General features: G+C 47.0%; 1 protein-coding gene across 1 annotated transcript in view; it reads left to right on the top strand.

Moving 5' to 3' along the window:
• The first annotated feature begins 285 nt into the window (after positions 1 to 285).
• HSD11B2 (hydroxysteroid 11-beta dehydrogenase 2) overlaps positions 286 to 23,970 on the top strand; it is a 79,533-nt gene continuing 55,848 nt past the window's right edge. Inside the window, exon 1 of the mRNA XM_063945755.1 lies at positions 286 to 1,260. Within this exon, the coding sequence (XP_063801825.1) occupies positions 984 to 1,260 (277 nt within the window). The 5' untranslated portion in view covers positions 286 to 983. The remainder of the gene's footprint in view (positions 1,261 to 23,970) is intronic.

The raw sequence follows: 23,970 nt of genomic DNA, 5'->3' as shown, positions 1-23,970 counted from the left end.
CTGCAAAACAGTGCAGAGCGCACAGCTAGAGACCTGCAAATCAGTGCAGAGCGCACAGCTAGAGACCTGCAAGACAGTGCAGAGCGCACCTGGGGTCGTGCACTCGGTGCAGAGCGCACAGCTAGAGACCAGCAGACAGTTATGCAGACAGAGCAGAGCGCGCAGCAAGAGACCCGCAGACAGTTCTGCAGACAGAGCAGAGCGCGCAGCAAGAGACACGCAGACAGTTCTGCAGACAGAGCAGAGCGCACCTGGGAGTCCTGCAGAGCGCGCAGCAAGAGACCCGCAAATAGTTCTGCAGACAGAGCAGAGCGCACTTGGGAGTCCTGCAGAGCGCACAGATAGAGACCTGCAGAGCGCACCTGGGAGTCGTGCAGAGCGCCCAGCTAGAGTTCTGCAGACAGAGCAGAGCAGAGCGCCCAGCAAGAGACCCGCAGACAGAGCAGCGCAGAGCGCCCAGCTAGAGACCCGAAGATAGTTCTGCAGACAGCGCAGAACACACCTGGGAGTCCTGCAGAGCGCCCAGCTAGAGACCAGAAGATAGTTCTGCAGACAGCGCAGAACACACCTGGGAGTCCTGCAGAGCGCACCTGGGAGTTCTGCAGAGCGCCCAGCTAGAGACCCGCAGATAATTCTGCAGACAGCGCAGAGCGCCCCTGGACCCCTCTCCATCCAGCAGCCGGGTCAGCGTGGAGAGAGGAGCCCGGCATGTGTCATTCCCAGGTAGCTGATCCCCTCTCATGTGCCAGCAGCAGGTCCCTGGCATAGAGAGCACAGGGCGCCATGCAGTAATAGTGAGAGCCCAGTGACCTCCCGCTACATGAACCCATTGGAGTAGAGAAGAGAGCGGCCACGCCCCCTCCTGTACTCCTGGCTGCTCATTTATAAATAGCCTGCTAGTGGTGAGTGAGTGTGAGAGAGTGTGTAGTACTTGTTACAAGTCCTGTCACTACTGTCCACTCTGCACACCCTGCCTGCCTGCCATGGACCTCTCCACATCTTCCTCCCTGTGGGCTTATGGCTCTGTCTGGCTCTTTTTCTCCCTCCTGGTCTACTTTAAGTTTTCCCATTCTGACATGATCCTCACCCCATCCCTGCTGGTGTACTTCTTCCTGCTGGTGCTGTTTGAGTGGTTCTGTCACCTGTACCTACCAATCCTTCTAGGAATGGTGCTGCTGAGCTCCGCATGCTGGTATGTCCTGAGCGTCGCCTCTCCCAGGAAAATGTTACCTGTGGCGGGGAAGGCGGTGTTTATTACAGGTGAGTTACCTATGCTCAGGTGAGATGCAGAATGCTTGGCAATAGTTCAGAGCGTGGGGTACATTAACCTAATATGTAAACTCGTAATATAACCTGACATAAGAAAACTTTTATTGTATGTGTGTGCATGTACATACATACTGTATGTGTGTGTGTATATTTATGTGTGTGCATGTACATACTGTATGTGTGTGTGTATATATATGTGTGTGTATATATATGTGTGTGTGTGTGTGTGTGTGTGTGTGTGTATATATATATATATATATATATATATATATATGTATGTTTGTTTGTTTATATATATATATATATATATATATGTATGTGTATTCGTGCACTCTGTGTTATGAACTTTTGCAGAATGCTTCCTATAAAACTTGTACTACCGGAATCCTGCAAAATAAGAATTTCTCAGGGCACACTATAGACAATATTCAAAATAAGTCTTTTTTTTTTACGTTCATTGGTATATCGGCAACCTAGTCGGTGGCAATGCACAACATAAGAACTATCTACAAATACTTGGAATACGAAAGTAGGATCTCCTGCCTACAGTACATAATTATTTTCTAGGTGTGTAAAGTAAATGTATGTATGCATAGATTAGACGTATAGTAAAGCGCAATGGAATATGCTGACACTATACACGCTGATAATATGTATTTAGGATTTTATCAGGACACTGCAGCCAGCACAATGTAATGAGAATTCTGGCGGACACCGTGTTGACATATTTTGAATGACGGAGTGTAAACTCTTACTGCACATGGCTTAGTATGTACATCTATCAGCCAATTAGATGGTTGCTGCAGGGGGTGTGCCGGCGCACACCTATTCCGCTCTCTCTCTTTGTGACTGTAGCCTGCGTACTGTGATATAGGTAGAGAATGGGCTGCATAGGATGACTGTGTAGCTTGATGTAAGTGTGTGTGTGGGGGTTTGGTTTGTGGTTTTTGACTTAGTTTTTAGATATGAGTAATTTGTTCTAACTTATATCTGTTGTCTATACTCCTTTATAGGATTGTTTGATGTGTAAATGTTCTGTCAATGTAGTTTAAAAACTTTTGCCATTTAGTTCAGTTCATTTTAATACGTCAGATGTTTTGGGTTTTTTTTTTTCTTTACATACCAATTTGAACCCTGAACGAACTTGCAATGTCTTTATTAGGGTTGGGTACGAAAATACTACAGTCGGGATCTTGACAGTCAGAATACTGACAGTGGGATCCCGACGGAGCGCAGTATTTTTGCCCTACCCCTAATCCCATACCTAACCATCCCCTCCCGCAGCTTAACCCTAACCCTCACCCTAGTACCTAAACTTAACCACAATGGCCATACTTACCTTGGGACCCATCCGTATTCTGTTGGGATCCCACTGTTGGTATTCTGACTGTCAGGATCCTGACTCGCCTCCTTTATTCCGAGATGTCTACGCTGCTTCTGGCGGCTTTTATGCATCACATCGACTGCGCTGAATTGAATTTTCCCCATTATGTTATGTCTGCAGTAGCATGGGGGGTCTTCCCAGAACCACCGCTGGCCAGTGTATGTTGCATTGTGTGTATGAGACAAGCCTAGATACATCTGTCCATATACACATGTGAGAGTGTTTGCTGATACCGAAAGCTTCAGGTCTAAAATGTTCCAGATCCCTTTTGGCGCTGTGCATCAGAGTTGCCGTAACCGGACTTTTTGGTGCCCTGCGCCAGAAAGAGAATCAGATTGGCGCCCCCCCCCCCCCCCCCCCCGGTCTATTTTCCCAATAGGGACACAAGGCGCATGCCCTCTAGGGTAATGCATGCGAAATGTGATCACAGAGAAAGCCATGCTATGATGCCATTTCCTAAATATAAATCTTTTTATCCTACACACACATTTATAGAACACTGCAAAAATGGACACAAATCCTCTTTATACCACATTCATGCGCTTAACTTGACAGCTCGTTATTATTCAGTTACAATGCCCATTATTCAAATACACATTTTAATACACTGCCATACACAGGATTCAAACCCATAAAATGTTGCATTCAAGTCAAACACCTTACACATTGGGCTATTTCATCCTGCATAAAAATTATGAGATTTCTAACTGAATGAAGCTACTGGTACTTTGTTAAAAAAAATAAAAATAAAATCAGCATTGCAATTGAGCAGATCTATGTAGTGTGCAGCCACACAACCAATCCCTTACACCCACACACTACATAGATCTGCTCAGCCACAATGCTGATCATTTTTTCTCAAAGTACAAGGTAAGCTTCAAGCAGTTAGAATTCTCTGGCTTTCTATGCAAGGGTGGATAGCTCACTGAATAGAGTGAAATGAGTATACAGGCATGGGTTTTATGCTTGGGTATATCAGCATTTTAAAGTGTAATAAAGGACAGTGTGACTGAATAACAATGAAATCTCAAGTTAAGTTCATGAATGTTGTATAGGTATTAGCGATTGGAAGGGGTCAGAGTAGGAGACAGGAGCGGTCAGGAAATGCTGGGTTTCAAAAAGAGGGGAAGCTGCAAGTGAAAGTAAATAAAACAGATAATTGGCAAGTGCCGCAACAGTCCCCCCTACCCTGCAGCGCTATGTGTGGTGTGCCCCCTCTGCACACACCTAGTTACGGCCCTGCTATGCATCTTAAGGTGGGTACACACTAGTAGATATATCTGCTGATCAATTGATCTGCAGATATATCTATGTACGGATCGGGCAGTGTGCTGTGCATACACACTGCCCGATCCGACGGGGGACTGACGTCATGAACTGGGCGGGCGGGCGCCCGCCCAGTTCACCTGTCAATCACCGCCGGCCGCCGCAGCATGTGTACGGGCGGTCGGACGTTAGATATATTGGCCGTCGGCTGTGCTGCGCAGCCGACGCGATACGTCTGTGAACGACTGAGTTCACAGACGTATCGCCCGTACACACTGGCCGACGGTCCCGCAATGTAACGGCCGTTCAAGAGAACGGCCGATATATCGACCAGTGTGTACGGGCCTATAGTGTGTGCAGGTGTATGTAGATTTCTGCCAAAGTGCTGGGGTTTGGAAGGCAAGGAGGCAATGTATGGTAGAAGTCAGGGAACTGTGTAAATGGCGCTTTGCGGTTACAAATGTGCCGTCTAGGCAAATATCATTTTCAGAGAATGCAATTATAATGTTCTGTCTTGTGCAGCCGATTGTTAGACTATATAAATGACTCTTTGTTTTATAGAGTACAGTGTAAATAGTATACAGGTTGAGTCTCCCTTATCCAAAATGCTTGGGACCAGAGGTATTTTGGATATCGGATTTTTCCGTATTTTGGAATAATTGCATCCCATAATGAGATATCATGGTGATGGGACCTAAATCTAAGCACAGAATGCATTTATGTTACATATACACCTTATACACACAGCCGGAATGTAATTTTAGCCAATATTTTTTGTAACTTTGTGCATTGAACAAAGTGTATCTACATTCACACAATTTATTTATGTTTCATATACACCTTATACACACAGCCTGAAAGTCATTTAATACAATATTTTTAATAACTGTGTGTATTAAACAAAGTTTGTGTACATTGAGCCATCAAAAAACAAAGGTTTCACTATCTCACTTTCACTCAAAAAAGTCCGTATTTCGGAATATTCCGTATTTCGGAATATTTGGATATGGGATACTCAACCTGTAATATGTTATTACTTGGAGCTGTCCTAGGACCACCTTGTCCTGATAGAAGGGGAAGTACTCCGATAGAGGGCGTTCTGTAGAATGAGATTCTTTGATTGTCCCATGCAGAATAATGCAGCACATTCTGTGGCTAAGCACAAGGCTGGTTCTAGGGAACAGAGGGTATCGCAGTTATTCAATTGTTCTGCTGTTCGGATGCGATAACAGCTGGTGTCGCCGTCTCTGCCCTCAGCCTGCGGAGATGGCAAGCAGAAATGTGCGAAAAGTTTTCCGTTTGGGCACCCAAATGGGACTTTTTGCATTGTGGGATTCACAATAAAACATTTCAGTCACCCTTATGTGGTATATATCGTTCGTACAGACGTCAAGATATACAGTATCACTAAGTGCATTGTGGGTACAGCCGGTATGTCTGTGAACGACCTAGTTCAAACATGCCAATATATCCCTGTGCGTACGGTGTCCCACCGATCGACCCATATTCCAGCCGCAGGAACCAGCAACAATATGTCACTCCTGTTTTTTGCATCCCTGCTGCTTATTTCAGGGTTATGCAGCAATATTCATAAACCTTGCACTTGTCCTGCATTGTCTTGTATCGTAAGTCGCTGTTTCCTTCTTTTGCTCATTTTATGTACTTTCTTAGGCGCTGCAGATCCCTTTTGGCGCCATATAAAGAAAGGATGATGATAATAATAATAATCCTGTAGTCGGCAGAATCTAGCCCTATAGATTATATACCTCACGTATCTGAAGAGTCGGCTCCATAGAAAAGGTAGCGACTTTTGCTAATGCTATCGGCAAATGCTTTGAGAGCTCCGTTGTTCAGACCTTGGTAACTTACTGCAGGTTCTAGGCAATTATTTGGATGTCAGTACTGAGTACTAGTTTAATAAAAAAACGGAGATACCTGTGATTTTCCTGTGTTAGACTATTTATAAATAGACCTGATACTGGTATTTGCCTTAATCGGTATCCGGACTCCAGGTCGACAACAAAAAGGTCGACACACCTTAGGTCGACTCCAATTGGTCGACACACCTTAGGTCAACATGGAACAAGGTCGACAGGAACAAGATCGACAGGAACAAGGTCGACATGGAAAAAGGTCGACATGAGTTTTTCAAATTTTTTTTTCTTTTTTGGAACCTTTTCATACTTAACGATCCACGTGGACTACGTTTGGAACGGTAATCTGTGCTGAGCGAAGCGGAGCAGAGCGAAGGGACCATGCCCGAAGCATGGCGAGCGAAGCGGTGCACTATTTGGGGTTCCCGGTCACTCTACGAAGAAAACGACACCAAAAAAACATAAAAAACTCATGTCGACCTTTTTCCATGTCGACCTTGTTCCTGTCAACCTTTTGTCCATGTCGACCTAAGGTGTGTCGACCAATTGGTGTCGACATTTTTGTTGTCGACCTGGAGTCCCAGACCCGCCTTAATCACGTGGAAACTGAAGAGACCTTACTGCATGATTTAAAGCAAATATTGACTTGATAAATAGCCCCCTTGGCATCTGTGCTGTGGACTTGGGAGTTGTAGACTCCCTGTGGACTTGTGGAAACTCGAAAATGTCTTTTGTGTTCTTTTCTCGAGTGCCCTTGGTTGGATATTTATTACAATTCTTTGCATTTTTATCATCCTGGATCCGAACCCCTGTATAATAGCATGATTTGCAGACTTTTGGGTCTATTCATGAAGCAGTAAAAAGTGTGGAGAAGTTGCCCATGGCAACCAATCAGCATTGAAGTAACATTTATAATTTGCATACTATAAAATTATACAGAGCAGCTGATTGGTTGCCATGGGCAACTTCTCCACTGGCTCACTTCTTCACTTTTTTTTTTTTCACTGCTTCATGAATAGACCCCAGTATCGTGCGTTACAGGGCAGCAATTCTTGGTTGTGCCACCAGACCTCCAACTTGGACCTTGCTCCTCCAGGTTCTGCTGGAGAACATCATGAAAATGCAGTCACGTGTGGCTTTGTGGTGTCTGATGTCTATTTGTCACTGTACTGTAGGTCTCATGTAGAGCTGGATAGAATTTACATCTAAATCGCAAAGCGTAAAATACACCTAGAAAAAGATGCATGTTGCTTACGTTGCAGAGCTGGCCGTATGGCAAAACGCGTTACACGTAGTAGTAGTCCAGGTGCCTGGTTTTCTCTAGGAGAGAACAGTAAGATATGTGACTGGTTTATGCCAGGAGACCATGGTAGTAGTAAATGCTACATTTACAGCACACAATTCATACACCATATAGTCCATCTAAGTCTGGCCAGTGTTTATAATCGTCTCATTTATAACGTAGAAGGAAATGTAGAAACGGGCACAAATAAATCACGTGCTTGTGACCTGACTTGGGCATAAGCATACCCTGGTACAAACCTGGCACAAATGCTATGGGACACATAGGGGGGAATTCAGTTGTTATCCTGCGGCCGATCTCCCGTCTAAAGTGACAGGAGATCGTGGAGTACAATTCAATTGTTTTATTTTTTTTAGCTAATCGCGCCCAGACAGAGCGAGTTTAGCGCCCAAACGGGTGACTGTCCCCCCCCCCTCATTTCTGCTCGCCTGATCAGGGAACTGCTAGCAGAAATGTTGGCACCGGCAGCTGTTTGAGCCTGAATGGTGTAACAATTGAATTGCTCTGTCAGGCGCCATCTAGTGGCGTTCAGTGCGAATAACAATTGAATTCCCCCCATGGATCCATCTCGATATTCCTATGCCTCCAGTATATTGTCAAAAATGTGCTCTCTATTGGGAGATGTCTCCATCCTTCTTAAGAGGACGGGTGGAAAGTTGCCCAGTCTGCTGCTAGTTATCATTTTATAGAATGTACTTGATTAATGATAGCCAGTAGCTGATGGATTTGTATGGGAACTTCTCCACCTGTCCTCCATAGAAGGTTTGACACATCGTCCTCTATTACTAGAATCTCGGAGATAGCTGTAAGAAGTGCCTGTATGGGGGAGAAGCAGCATAACACGCGCTGATACTGCTTCTCCTCCATGTATGACTGGGGGAAGTGTAGCAAGTGACAGGGTCTATATTGGCACTTCTATCTACAAGATAGAACACCGATACAGTGTGCGTAGCATTGACCGTTCCGACACCCGCAGCTATCAATTTCAACAGCTGCCGTTGTCCCATCACTACAGCAGGGACCGCAACGACCCTGGCTGCGGCGGCTGCCGGTCTCCGGGCTGCATGGGAGGTCTCGTGATAATAGTGAGATCTTGCACATGTCCAGTGAGCCAGCCGGGAGGAGAGACACGGCACATTGGCACTAAGCTGATGCGCTGTGGGCTCTGGCAGGGATCACAGGAGCGGGGAGTTTTCACCCCCCCCCCCCCCTTCCCCCCTCTCGGCGTTACTGCTTCGTCTCGGTAAAAGGGTGGAATAGGAAGCGCTGTACCCACACGATACGTGCGAGTATAATACATTTGCCCCTTAAGCTCCAAAGTGTATGGCATGGTTCTCCTGGTACTCTGTGCACTAGTCACAAGTGCGCTGAAGAGGAAGCAATGTAATCACACCAGTCCATAATCTCCTACTGTCCCGACATTTTTGGGAGACTCTCAGTGGAGTAGACAAGCCCCCGACAGCCAGGGAAGTGGGCGGGGTGTGAATTGGTCCTGTGATGCAATTCCTTTAAATCGCCCAATTACCTATCGGGGGGTGGGGCTGCAATGACGTGATTTGTGTGCGCCGCAACTACACCCCTCCCAGAACGGCTGGAAAATAAGTAACCAGCTGGCTGGCTGGTACTTTATCTCCGTCCTCTCTCTCTCTCATTCGTTCGCTGTACAGCGAGGAGGCAAAAAAAGGCACTTATGCGTATGCGGCGCAATGCGCACGCGCGTCGTACAATTACTACGAACGATGTCGTTTCACACAAGGTCTAGCAAAGCATTTCAGTCGCACTGCTGGCCGCAGAGTGATTGACAGGAAGAGGGCGTTTCTGGGTGTCAACTGACCGTTTTCAGGGAGTGTTTGGAAAAACGCAGGCGTGCCAGGAAAAACGCAGGCGTGGCTGGGTGAACGCAGGGCGTGTTTGTGACGTCAAAACAGGAACTGAACAGTCTGAAGTCATCGCAAACGCTGAGTAGGTTTAGAGCTACTCTGAAACTGCACAAAAAAAAATTGTAGCCGCCCTGCGATCCTTTCGTTCGCACTTCTGCTAAGCTAAAATACACTCCCAGTGGGCGGCGGCATAGCGTTTGCACGGCTGCTAAAAACTGCTAGCGAGCGATCAACTCGGAATGACCACCATAGACCCCTGAGTGTCTTAACAATTCCACCCACGAATTACATCTTGCCCACTATACAAAACTAAGCTGTCAGTGGTTGCTTCGGCAGGGCAATATGCCATCTGGCTTATATGGGACTTTTGAATTATTTCTTGTTAATGGTTTTGGTGACCTAATCTGGCACAGATAGCATTCTGTTACTATCAGGGGTGTCCGTTTATTAGACTCGGCAGGCTTCCTGAGTGCACATGTGCTGAACTATATTTTATTGTTTGCAGAGAGCATTGCTAGTATTAAATGCAGAGCATGTAGAGCACTGAAAGTGTAAGACGAAGTAACTCACATGTTTTACTTTATATATTAACATTATACTAAAACATTCTGTGAACGACAAACACAAGAACCCCACCACCAACACTTCATGACGGGCACTTTAGTTGGAGAATGCAGTTTACCGCGACTAAACCTGTGGCATTAGGTGCAGTACATTGCATCTCCCATATCTGACGCGATACAGACAATTGAATTGCTCCAGACACTCATCCCTGCACTATTCAACATCACGCTGAATTGAATTACCCCCTCTATGTCTATCTAGTCACCAAATATTTTGTAAGTATGTTCTATCTGACCCGCTACCCAGGACTGCCGAGCATACGGCACCTGATAAATCAATAATAATCCCGGTACTGATGACTTCAACAAATGATTGATTCAGTGGCCCAGGTGTGACAAAATGCTTTGGGCCACCCCATCCCATCCAAGCCCACCCCCTCACCCCTGGAGAGGATCTGGTGAGGGGGACCTGCTCAGGGCCAGGGAAATGGATACCTAGCAACAGTGCCGTCACTGTGTGCAAGAAATGGCATCGAAGCCCCCCCCCCCCCCCACCTCCATGTAAAACAGGGGCAGTGCGTGCCGTAGGCGCGCAAAAAAATGTAGGGGCATGGCTTTGTGGGGAAGGGGTGTGGCCACAAAATAGTACCACAGCGTCCCCTTTTTACACATCACGGCAGACAGTGTCTCATTTTTACACATTACGGCAGACAGCGTCCCCTTTTTACACATAACGGCAGACAGAGTCCCCTTTTTACACATTACAGGAGACAGCGTCCCATTTTTTACACATTACGGCAGACAGCGGTCTCTTTTTACACAGTACGGCAGACAGCGGCCTCTTTTTACACAGTACGGCAGACAGCGGCCTCTTTTTACACAGTACGGCAGACAGCGGCCTCTTTTTACACAGTACGGCAGACAGCGGCCTCTTTTTACACAGTACGGCAGACAGCGGCCTCTTTTTACACAGTACGGCAGACAGCGGCCTCTTTTTACACAGTACGGCAGACAGCGGCCTCTTTTTACACAGTACGGCAGACAGCGGCCTCTTTTTACACAGTACGGCAGACAGCGGCCTCTTTTTACACAGTACGGGAGTCAGAGGCCTCTTTTTACACATTACGGGAGTCAGCGCCCCCTTTTTACACATAACGGCAGACAGTGACCCCCTTTTTACACATAACGGCAGACAGTGACCCCCTTTTTACACATAACGGCAGACAGTAACCCCCTTTTTACACATAACGGCAGTCAGAATAGAAAGAAAGAAAGAAAGAAAGAAAGAAAATTATACTTACAGTCTCCGCTGGCTCAGGCTCCTCTTGCAGCTTCTGTCAGCTGATGATCCCGGACAGGAGAGGAGGAGTAGGAGGGGGGTGGGGGAGGGAGCCGCAGCAGCGCTGTGTTATTGGTGGAGGCGCTGCTGCTGCTGTCCCTTTCCTTCCCCATTGGCTGTCCACCGCTGTGAATGCTGGGATGCGCTTCCCAGCATTCACAGCGGCGGAGGACTGCCTATGGGGAAGGAAAGGGACAGCAGCAGCAGCGCCTCTACCAATTACAGTGCGCTGCTGCGGCTCCCTCCTCCACCTCCCTCCTCCTCCTTCACCCCCGTAGCCGCTGCTCCTCTCCTGTCCTCGGCGGCGGCTGTGTGCTGCGGGCCGCGGTTGCCCGCAGCACACAGCGGCATGTAATGAGTCAGTTTGACTCATTACATGCCGCGCTGCTTTGGGCGTCTAGACAGTGGCGGGCCCCAGTGCAACGCACTGGTTGCACTGGCGGTAGTTCCGCCACTGGATTGATTTATTTTTAACAGTTTCTTATATAGCGCAGCAAATTCCGTTGCGCTTCTCAATTATTCAAACCCAGTGCGTAAAAGTGACGTTATTAAACAACGTAACCCTTTTGGGATCAAAATTGTCAGCCACATGTTCTTCTAGCATGACTTTATATGTCCCATATGAACTATATTTATACCACGCCATACGAAATCTTTATGGCGTTTAATAGTCCGAGGCAATATTCCAACATCAGCTCGGTAACTCTTATATAACTGTTATCGCTCTCTGGAGGATGCAGACGCTTTTTGGGATTTTATTTTTTTTCTTTTAAATCCCAATAAAGTAAGTTGTAAAAACAGAAAGCTCAGTAGATGTAGTAGGTTTAGTGAGCCAAGAACATTTATGTTCCCCACTGGAGATCGGCGGAGAGTGATAGGTCTGGCCGCAAAACCAACACTCTGAAATTCTGTCCAGATGAGGCCAAAGGTATCGCCTCCCTGCTCCAGACCTCTCTACATTACACTCCAAGACATTTGGTGTATTTAGGAAAGAAGAAATGAAACGGCCATTAGAGCACATAGGTGTCTATTTAAGAAGTAGAGGTAAGACAGATCTCTGTCTACACCGCCATAGAAAGGCTTCGTCTCTGCTTCTCTCAATTGAAGAAGAGATTAAAAATGGAGAAACCAGATTTATCTGGTGGTGACCTATTCCACCGCACTCCCGGTAGACCTCTAGTGAGTCGGCCAAAGGGGGAGATGTACTAAACAGTGAGAAGAGTGGAGAAGTGAGCCAGTGGAGAAGTTGCCCATGGCAACCAATCAGCATTGAAGTAACATTTATAATTTGCATACTGTAAAATTATACAGAGAAGCTGATTGGTTGCCATGGGCAACTTCTCCACTGGCTCACTTCTCCACTCTTTTCACTGCTTAGTACATTTCCCCCTTAGTTTGAGTACACATTAGAGCAAGATCTTCACCCGATGCGGGACTCCAGCAAAGTGCACGCGAGCCCCTTCTCTTGTTAAAACGATGGTGAAAAATCATTTACCATTGGACCATCGATGGTTGCTAAACTATAGATGGTCAGTGCACCAAAACTACAGTGGAAAATAAGGTTTAGGACCAAAAATCAACTCCAGATTATATTACATTGAAATAGTTGTTTGTGGTTTGAGGACTTTGATTAGTACCATGAATACATATGGCGCTACACAGGGATGCAAAATAGACCAAATAAACAGAACATTTAACTAACGAGCCCAATTTTTATAAAGTGCATCCTCGAAGTTGCTTATTTGATATTTTACAGGAAACCATATTATGAAACCATTTCTGAGAAAGTACAAATTGGGGTTCTGATGACTCCCGCTGGAACGAGCATTGGTCAGGTTTCCGCTTTCCATTTTAAATATTTTATCAAGGCTGTCTTTGTCCATTAAAGGAAGGCAGAAATGCGTTCATGTAGCCTACGGTTACCAGACCTGCCGCTTAATACGAGACACATGTGCCCCATTCCCCAGCCCTTTCTGCAAACGCTTTTGATAGTAGGTTGTGTAAATGTTCAGTCCACAGTCATGCCTGCATTTGACAGTAATAAAAATCTTGCAGCATACATGTATTCCCAGCAAGTTTTTGGAGCCTTGGAAAATGTCATGGCTTATCACCGTGATACAGCAAGTAATGTACAGTATTTTCAGAGCTACATACCTTTTACTGCCAGGTTCAGACCCGCTTACCTGTGTATGCAAGGCCATCCTGCTGTGGGGTGTGGTATGGTATGCCGGCGGCCGGGCTCCCGGCGACCAGCATACCGGCGCCGGAAGCCCGACCGCCGGCATACCGACAGCGTGGTGAGCGCAAATGAGCCCCTTGCAGGCTCACTGCGCTTGCCAAGCTGCGGGCACGGTGGTGCGCTACGCTATTTATTCTCCCTCCAGAGGGGTCGTGGACCCCCACGAGGGAGAAAATCTGTTGGTATGCCGGCTGTCGGGATTCCGGCACCGGTATACTGTGCGCCGGGATCCCAACAGTCGGCAACCTGAAGAACACCCCTGCTGTGCATGTGCTACTATAGGCTGCCAGGGAGGGACTTGCAGAGATAGTCATGAAGCAGGGAAAAGTGTGGAGAAGTGAGCCAGTGGAGAAGAACCAATCAGCACTGAAGTAACATTTATAATTTGCATACTATACAATCGTACAGAGCAGCTGATTGGTTGCTATGGGCAACTTCTCCATTGGCTCACTTATCCACTATTTTCACTGCTTCATGAATAGACCCTATAGTATTTAGGGATCACGGTCAAGTTCCAAAAAGCATTACAGTACGGAGTGGTAATTCGGTTAAAGTACGAGATATTGCCTATCCACTATTACTGTATCCCGTTGTTAAATAGCATCGATACTAATATTGCCTAAATCATGTGCGAACATCTGTTTCTGCATGACCTAAGCCAAATATGTACTTGATAAGTAGACCCCTAGGCATCTTGGCATGTTGCTTCTCTGACAAAACCAGTTTCCCTGATGACAGATTTCCTCTGCTCCTCCGCAGACCAATGTTCATGATACTTGGTTGCGCTGAAGCAGGTTGGGAAATATTCACAAAACTGGTAATTCCTGTATCCGTTACTAGATTGTACCTTATTCCAGGTATTGCAGGTTCATGAAATTCAATTCTCTGATCATTTGCAGAGTTCACAACAGGCTGAACTTTGCTGCTTTGGGGTAGGGAGTGGTTACCTCTAAGTTCTGCGGATGTAGGTTTGCACCCAACAGCCAACCGGGGTAGGGGCAGTAGAGGCTGACCGTAGACTAACTGCCGTGTGATATATCTGCAATAATGTCAGCCGGTCGGTTACCCTTTCAGCCTATTATTACATGTTAGTCTAGTGTCCAGTGTTTTCTATTAATTATTTTGGGGCGATCACATTTTTCCTTTAGATGTCAGGATACATAGCATGCTAATAGTAAATCAGACTAGTTCAGCTGGCTAAGGGTGAATTGGCCGCCCGTGTGGACGACAAGCTTGGGAGAGTGTGGTCAGCCAATGAATGCACACATTGCTAGACCACGGACATCGGTCAAATTAATTTTTTGGGACAGTGACCTCTGATTTGTCCAAATTTAAAAATGTAGATGGATCTACAGGTGGCTTAATGCGATACGAGTCACTGCGTGTGTGAACCGCTGGACGAAAAAAACAAAAGATGGGTCTCACGCGTAACTTCCCAATACACAAAGTTCTTCTGCTATGTTACGTCCTAATTTTGGGGGTAATTCCAAGTTGATCGCAGCAGGATTTTTGATAGCAATTGGGCAAAACCATGTATACTGCAGGGGAGGCAGATATAACATGTGCAGTGAGAGATAGATTTGGGTGGTTTATATTGTTTCTGTGCAGGGTAAATACTGGCTGCTTTATTTTTACACTGCAATTTAGATTGCAGATTGAACACACCACACCCAAATCTAACTCTCTCTGCACATGTTACATCTGCCCCCCCTGCAGTGCACATGGGGGGTCATTCCGAGTTGTTTGCTCGCTAGCTGCTTTTAGCAGCATTGCACACGCTAAGCCGCCGCCTACTGGGAGTGAATCTTAGCATATCAAAATTGCGAACGAAAGATTAGCAGAATTGCGAATAGACACTTCTTAGCAGTTTCTGAGTAGCTCCAGACTTACTCGGCATCTGCGATCAGTTCAGTCAGTTTCGTTCCTGGTTTGACGTCACAAACACACCCAGCGTTCGCCCAGACACTCCCCCGTTTCTCCAGACACTCCCGCGTTTTTCCCAGAAACGGTATCGTTTTTTCACACACTCCCATAAAACGGCCTGTTTCCGCCCAGAAACACCCACTTCCTGTCAATCACATTACGATCACCAGAACGAAGAAAAAACCTCGTAATGCCTGTAAGTAAAATTCCTAACTGCATAGCAAATTTACTTGGCGCAGTCGCAGTGCGGACATTGCGCATGCGCATTAGCGACTAATCGCTCCGTTGCGAGAAAAAAATAACGAGCGAACAACTCGGAATGACCCCCATGGTTTTGCCCAATTGCTAACAAAAATCCTGCTACGATCAACTTGGAATTACCCCCTTTGTAACGGAGGTAATGGAGTGTGAATGAATTGGATTGTATTAAATGTTTGTGTATTTATTGTTTTTACTGTAACCCCAGCTATTGTAATAGGATATTAAGGAGAATGAGCACAGGCCATTGTTGACGTGGTGAAACGCATCACATATTCAGGTGCTGGGCAGGATGTACTAAAGGGAAAATGCAGTAAAACCCCTGTTTTTGGGGTTTTACCGCATTTTCATATGTACTAACCCCCGACTGCCGCGTTTTCGCCCCTGAGGGTATCGCCATCTTTTGATGGCGATACCCTATAAAAGCCTATGGGCTTCTTGCCGCCGCCACCCCACACCGCTGACGCCGACCCCCTTCCCCCAGCATACTTCCGTTAAGGCAGCCCTGGTCCCGGAAGCGAAACTCCCCCCCCCCCCCCCCTAGCAACACAGCCGGAGGTCCTTCCGGTTGCAGGGAGGAGAGGAGGCGCCGGGGACAGCCTGCTGCCTGCATGTCGTGCATGGAGGAGATGGTGACCCCAGGGAGGTAACTGAGACCCCCACCCCCCTGCACACCACCTCACAGGTATCGCGGTGAGGGGTGGCGATGTATGTTAGTACATCCCGCCCTCAGTATGATTGTATTCTGAGGCGTACAAGTGGAATATTCCACCCAACATCTAGCGTAATAAGATTTTGTCAGTAGTACTGAATGAAAGGGCGGACGTAGAGTAGACAAAGTGCTGGCATTTACCATATCAAAATAAGAGTTACAACACAAGATAATTGCATGGTGGCATTTCTCAGATGTTCCTGCACAAAGAGAATGACTTACTCTGATGTGTAATGTGAAAACATGTTTGTGTGTGTGGCACAAATAATTCATCTTACAATTACTCCTTGTACAACACAAGCATTTGTTTCGGCAAAAGAATCGCAGATAAAGTGGACGGAGATTAAACACCAGCCAATCAGCTCCTAGCTGCCATGTCACAGGCTGGATTTGAAAAATGTCACTTAGGAGCTGGTTGGTTGGTTCTTTACCTCTGTTCACTTTGGGGTCTATTCATGAAGCAGTGATAAGAGGGGAGATGTGAGCCAGTGGAGAAGTTGGCCATGGCAACCAATCAGCTGCTCTGTATAATTTTATAGTATGCAGATTATAAATGTTACTTCAATGCTGATTGGTTGCCATGGGCAACTTTTCCACTGACTCGCTTCTCCACACTTTTCACTGCTTAGTGAATAGACCCCTTTATCTCTCCAGAGCTTAGTACATAGACCCCTATGTCTGTCTGGTGTAACAGTGTTTACAGACCGTGCTTCCAATGCCATGTGTAACCAGATTATCTTACTGAGATTCCGGCTATAGTAGACTCAGTCAGGTTACAAGAGGACTTAAATCTGAACGTAAGACTTTGCGCCAGAGACCACCATTTACTATATGTACTGTATAATTAAGCAGCTGTTAATTGATTGATAAATGATAATGGGTGTGCAACAGTGCTGCCCCTGTGGCTCCTGGGAAAGGGGCCCGCATGTACTAATGATGCGGCTGCCTGCCCCCAGCCATTCACGTCCTCACTCCTGGTGGCTTGGCTCCTCCCTTCCGTGACATCATGCACGGGGGACCTTATCAGCCAGTGCAGGGCATTACGGATGAGCCTTCTACCTTCACAATCTCAAAACAAACATTCATTGGCCATTTCTAAATAAGCCATACCTTTAATAACCAACATTTTATGATCCCTGATGTTTGTTGCGTATCCCCCTCCACCCCATAGTTACTCCAGAGTCCATGCCCACCAACTGTGCCATATTATGCAGGACAGGCCTGAATTCCTTGGCAATAACCGGCTCTTCCATGTTGCGGTTAGAACTACACCCAGTAAGGAGCATGGTTGGGAGGAATAGTTTTTATGATTGAAGGTATTATAGGTTATGACCTGGGGATCACTGAGGGTATGGTCAGTGGCACCGAGAGAGGGGGGGAGGGGGGGGGGGTACAAATTGCCTGGGTCTGAAGGAGGGGCCCAGGCCCACGCCACCTTTGATTAGGCCATGCCCCCTGAAAAGTACATGGGGGGCCATCAAGGCTCTCTACTGCCCTAGCTGGGAGGCGTGCTCCTGTGAGTGGGTGATCTCATGTGCTAGACACGCCCCCAAAGAGGTGTGGCCGTGCCCCCCGCATGCTGTGCTCACACCACCTCCAGGGGGCTCCAGAAAATTGTTGTACCAGGGCCCAAGATTTCTCTTGACCGCCCTGGGTATGGTTAGGTTCATTCGCTGTAAAGCAGTTGTTGCTACCTGCTTATATTGCAACGTGCAGGTCAGCAACCACCTGTCTAGATACTGCACGGTATTCCCAGCCTGTGTGAAACAACTGGTCCAATATCTTTGGAGTACTGGCTTTATTGTTCTTATCTGGACTGGTCTGTGCCGCTGTAGAAATGGCGTTATTGATCACTACCGCTACATACCTCTGTCTGATTTGTTACCTGCCCTCTTGATAACCGGTCAGACTTGCGGAACCTCGTGCAGAAGGCGGATTAGTCTATTGTGCTCTGCGTGAATTCAGAGATTTCCTGCTGTCGGATAAAATGACCGTTTTGGGCTAATTTTAGATAATGTGCTGTAAGGAGCTTTTACAAATGTCTGAAAGTACAGCGTGTAAAAGCTGATTCAGATGGGAACGGTGCGATGGCAGGCGTCCAAACTGCTGTGTTTGCTGATCGTTTCTGGCTCCTCTCCAAGGGGTATTCTGTCTAGGAACTAGCTGTGAGAATATAATCGCTGCTGCATTCAGATTCCAGGAACTTGGTTCCATGTTACAGCTGCATATAACCCCTGGCTGCCACCGGCACCCACAATACTTTTCTCTACGGCTTATATGTACCAAACAACTCTCTGATATCGGTAATTATTATCTTAACGGATGTCAGAACTAATATTACTTATTATAATTATATGTAATTAGCTGCTTGTGTGTATATCTACGTAATCTGACTATCTAAGGTGATGGGTACTTTAAATACAGCGAGCTTTGTACAGTAAACGCAAAGCAACTCTCTAGAAAATAGTTTTATGTCTCGTTGGCATACCCAAAGGCAGTAACCGCTGGAGTAGCCGGGGAAGGGGTCCGATGCTGTGGGTCCCACAGCTGGAGGTCGGCCACCTACCTTGTCAAAACCTCATCCACACAGTGGGTTGACTATCACCATGGTACAGCAAGTGATGGGGCCCATGCATCTTGGAGGCTTGGCAGCATTAGCGAGGGGGCTAACACTTGGAGAGGCTGTGGGGTATGGGGCCACGGTACAGCATGTGCTAACTTGCACATAGTTCAGAGTGGGCAGAGTGGCATGACTCTGGTCACTGCTGGTGCCTGTTCTAGAACCAGTGCAGCCTCTGTGATGCGTTGTGATCTGGGAAGCTTCTGGACCACGTATGTGGTTGTAAACATACCTTGGGCACTTGCGTTTCTTTAATGGGTGCATTGTGTGCGGTGCACATGGGCCCCTGAGTCCAGAGGGGGCCCCCAACGCACACGCTGCACCCATTTTCTAAACAGCCCTCCGGAGTCCTGCGCCGACGTTCACAGCGGTGTGAAAATGGCGCAGCGGACATTTTCACAGAGTTCTGCACATGCGCAGTACAAAAATGGCTGGAAAAATGGCTGCTGCACCGTTTTCCTGGAGATCTGCGCATGCGCAGTAGAGTCTGAGCGCTCTAGTGCTTAGACTCGCAGCGCTGCTGGCAGAGAGGAGCGGGCCCAAATGGAGGAGGTTGCCCCCAGGCCTCCTCCTGGGCGGGATGTATTAACATACATCGCCGCACCTCGCCGGTTACCGCAGCGATGTTGATCGCGTATGTACTAACATATGCGATCAACATCGCGATGCGGTGACGGAGGCCCCCTGCGATACCTGTTAGGTGGTCTGCGGGGGGTCTCCGTCACCTTCATGGGGTCCCCACACTGCCTTGATGCCGGGTAGCAGCAGCAGGCTGCCCCCGGCGCCTCCTCCTCCCCCCTGCAGCCGGAAGGACGTCCGGCTGCGTTGCTACGGGGAGGAGGAGATTACCTTCCGGGTCCGGGGCATCATGGAGGAAGGTAAGCTGGGGGGGAGGGGGGTCGGTGTCTGCGGCGGTGTCGACGGTGTCGGTGGGTTGCGGCGGTCGGCGAAAAGAAGCCCATAGGCTTCTATAGGGTATCGCCATCCAGAGATGGCGATACCCTGGACGCCGAAAACGCGGCGGTAGGGTGTTAGTAAATATGAAAATGCGGTAAAACCCCCGTTTTCGGGGGTTTTACCGCATTTTTGCTTTAGTACATCCCGCCCCCTCTCTTAAAGCGCCCCTGACCTTGGGGCATATGTACGAAGCCTTGGAGAGAGAGAGAAAGTGGCGATAAAGGGGTCTATTCAATGAAGCAGTGAAAAGAGTAGAGAAAAGGACCAGTGAAGAAGTTGCCATAGCAACCAATCAGCTGATAAGGGAGCCTTTATCAAGTACATTTTATAAAATGTAAGGGAGATGCTGATTGGTTGCCATGGGCAACTTCTTCACTGGTCTATTTCTCCACTGTTTTCACTGGCTCGTGAATAGACCCCAAAATACTAACCAATCAGCTCCTAGTTGTTATTTTTAAACACTGCCTGTAACATGGCAGTTAGGAGCTGATTGGCCGGTACTTTATCGCTCTCCACATATCACGCTCCAAGGCTTAGTACATATAACCCCCGTGCTCAAAGGTGGAGGAAAGCCACGCGCCTCATTATATGCCAACCAGTACCTGGTGCCATGGAGAGACCAGAACACTACAGGCATAGATATGTGGGGAAAGCCATTTTATAAAAAAAAAAAAAAAAAAAAAAAAAAAAGTAATTCCTATATTTGCCTCCTTATATAAAGACCGTTCTGTGTCCCCTTGCTGCCAGGAGAAAATCTGGTCTCCACCAGTGCTTCCAGCTGGTGTCACGTGAGGCCTTTGCCAGCTGTGTTGTCTCATCCATGTTTTCTGACTTTCCCTGTAAGATGCTGTGTTATTGTGGGTTTTGCCACAAAGCAGATTTCCGGCTCTGACAGCTGTGACAAAGCTGCAGGCAGTGTCTGTATCTGGGAGACCGCTCTGGCAAGAAGACTGTTATTCCTCCTAAACCTGTCACGCTAGTGATTACACAGCTGCTGCAAAAGGTCTTATTTACTGCGTACAGCTAACCTTTGGGAGGACTTTTCTCTCATAGTAAATATGAAATTGTATTTTTTATCCTTCTTTTTTCTTTTTTCTTTTTTTTTTTTGGGGGGGGGGGGTTCTGAGTGAAAAGATCTGGTGCAACACGACTTAAAGGAGCCTATTTATTATCAGGATTTTACCTAAGACAATATCTCTACATGTAGCATTATTTAGCAGCACGTGAGGCGGAGGTCACCGCCACATTAGAATACCGGCCAATCAATGACTGGGGAGCCACTGTATCAATCACATGATATGGGGAGGTGGCAGAAACGCCAAGGAGGGCGGGAAATAGGTGGTGACATATGTTGGGAGCTTTTGGTAAGGTGTACCTAGATACGGTATGTGCTCCTGTTAAATTCTATATCCTTTCAATAACCTAAAACAATATCTTGTTTTTGCACATGGCCAAGGTCAACATGGGGGGAAAAAGTCGACGCAGGACAGGTCGACACGTAAAAAGGTTAACAACATGAGCTGCTTCCCCCCCCCCCCCATATTTTTTACTTTTTCATAGCTTATCCACGTGAACCATGATTGGGAATAGTTACCTTTGTCTGCAGCAAGGGGGCACTGTGCACTAATTGGGAATCCTGGTCATGTTACGGAGAAAACGACACCAAAAATATAAAAAAAAACTCCCTCATGTCGACCTTTTCGTGTGTCGACCTGTCCCATGTCTACCTTTCACAATTTATCCAGGTTGACCCATTGATGAGTGACGCTCCATCAGGGGGACGGGGACCATTGTTACCATGTGGCAGCTCAGGGTAATGAGAGCTCAGGTTTCCACAGTTTTGCTTAATATTAAACACATTGCATCTTATCCAGCTGTCAAAGTTTGGAATGCAGTAATTAAGCTGCATTAGTTACAATTAGCATAATGTACTGTACGATGAACATTTTCTAAACTGTTTACTACAGTGTCATTCAGCAAAACAAGTACATAATGTTTTGCTGCAACTTCTTTCTAAACTACTAGGATGCCGCTGAATCTGCTTCCTTTGGCTGCGCGGGTGACTACAATGGGAATTAGGCTGGAATGTTAGAAAGAAAGGGAGGAGACCAAATACAATACATATTGTTCCGAAAACATTTCAACAGTATACAGTAATAGATATAGGTCAACATTAAATCTACAATGGAGTTACCTATTTGAGGTGGAGTGCATGAGGGCCTCTGTCATCCCAGGTAGGGAGTGATACCTCATTTATAATTGCCATCCCAAAAGAACTCTCTGTACCCAATAATTGTTTCACCTTTGGTACAGAGCGTTCTGCCAGCCTTCACCTCCTGCAGGTGGCACAATTAAAGATGAGTCAGAAGCTGCTGATCTGAGGTTGACACTGATCAGATTATTACTGTGTGTTTATAGGGAGCCGCAACATTCCGCAGGCCCATATAGTGGTGAATAGGTATTATACGTAGAATGTAGGCAAACCAAATACTGCACAAACAGAAGTATGTGTGGATGAGAAGACAGGAGTAATGGTATGAAGAGCTTACAATCTTATGTGAAAATCTCTCATCCGGGATGAGTTATGGTCCAAATACAGTATCGATTCGTAGCTATGGGACTTGGGTTTGTAGAACCTGTTCACCCAATAAATAAATATATAATATACTATACTTGCTGGGTAAACTAAAGCAGGCATTCCCAACCGCGGTCCTCAAGGCACACCAACAGTGCAGGTTTTAGTGATATCCAGGCTTCAGCACAGATGGTTAAATCAAAATAACGGAGGTACTAATTAAGTCACCTGTGTTCAAACCTGTATATCACTAAAACCAGGACTGTTAAGGGCCTTACACATTTAACGATCCGCCGCCGAGATGCCCGACGGCGGATACGTCCGACGGGCGACCCGGCGGCAGGGGAGCAGTGGCGGGGGGAGTGAAGTTCCTTCACTCCCCCCGTCACCCTGCTCCATAGAAGTGCAGGTAAATATGGACGAGATCGTCCATATTGGCCTGAATACACAGGCGACGGGGCACCAGCGATTAACGAGCGCGGGGCCGCGCATCGTTCATCGCTTGTACCTCCACACTGAAAGATGTGAACGGTATCTCGTTCATTAATTAACGAGATCGTTCATATTTTTCAGTCAGATCGACCAGTGTGTAGGCCCTATTATAGTGTGTCTTGAGGACCGAGGTTGGGAAACACTGAACTAAAGTGTAAGTCTAGCCATTGATTCCCTTGTAGCAGCACCTGTAGTGGCTCGGCCATCAATGCTTGTCTGGCTGGAAACGTTAGGGATCAGTTACCCATTAGCAATCCGTTTTGGCCGGTTGAAGCAGTAGCATTCCAAATGATCCAACTTGCTCTGTGACAATTGCACACTGATAGTAAATAACTCCCAGTGGGTCATGGGGGGCATGTCACAACTGAGGGCCTGAGCTGACGGGAGGCAGCCTCAGTTGTAGGGGCTGAGATGTACCGGAACCTGGGAGGTTGTATCAGACCCCTGGACATGTAAGTAACATGAATAATAACTGCCCGAAGGCGTGACCACGACAACTTGGATAAAAGTCAATGATGTTTATTATGACAACTCCGCAACACAGCAGCAGTAAAAGAAAACGTAAAAGTCAGCAAAGAATAAATACAGTTCCTGGGTACTACAGGATGGCAGGAGCCACAGGGCACTGGTAGTGTGAGATAGTTCTTATAATCTTCTAGATGGAAAGTCCTTACCAGGCCCGACTGTAGCAATGGAGATAACCCAGGATGTGCCAGCTGGTGTTCCAGGAAAAGCTGGGTTGCTGAAGATAAAACGGCTGCTGTGGATACTGGCTGGAACCAGACTGTTGTTAGCACGGAGTGGATACTGGCTGGAACCAGTTAAATAATAAATGAACTTGGGAGCGATGAAATATGAACTGAAATGTAGAACTTGAGAGCGGAGAAATAATAATACCGGTGGAGAGTGGTAAAGTGTAGAAAGGACACCGGCCCTTTAAGAGAAGCTGTACTCTGCTGGAAGCTGAGCTGGAAGCAGGTAATGTTGTAGCTGGAAACAGATGAATCCACAATGGATTGGAGAGTCAGGCTACACCGCAGGTGGAATGCTGGTGCGGGTCTCTATGGTGGAAGTCTTGAGACAGGAGCTGGAACCTGGAAGACAATCACAGGAGAGAGACAAACAGGAACTAGGTTTGACAACCAAAGCACTGACGCCTTCCTTGCTCAGGCACAGTGTATTTATACCTGCAGCAAGGAAGGGATTGGCTAGGCAATTATGCAGATTATCAATACTGAGAACAGATTGGTGGAAATGATCAGCTGACAGAATCCAAGATGGCTGCGCCCATGCAGACACTTGGAGGGAAGTTTGGT

Source organism: Pseudophryne corroboree, chromosome 11 (genome assembly GCF_028390025.1).
Source record: "Pseudophryne corroboree isolate aPseCor3 chromosome 11, aPseCor3.hap2, whole genome shotgun sequence".
Lineage (NCBI taxonomy): Eukaryota > Metazoa > Chordata > Amphibia > Anura > Myobatrachidae > Pseudophryne > Pseudophryne corroboree.
This window is presented reverse-complemented; position numbering and strand designations above follow the sequence as displayed.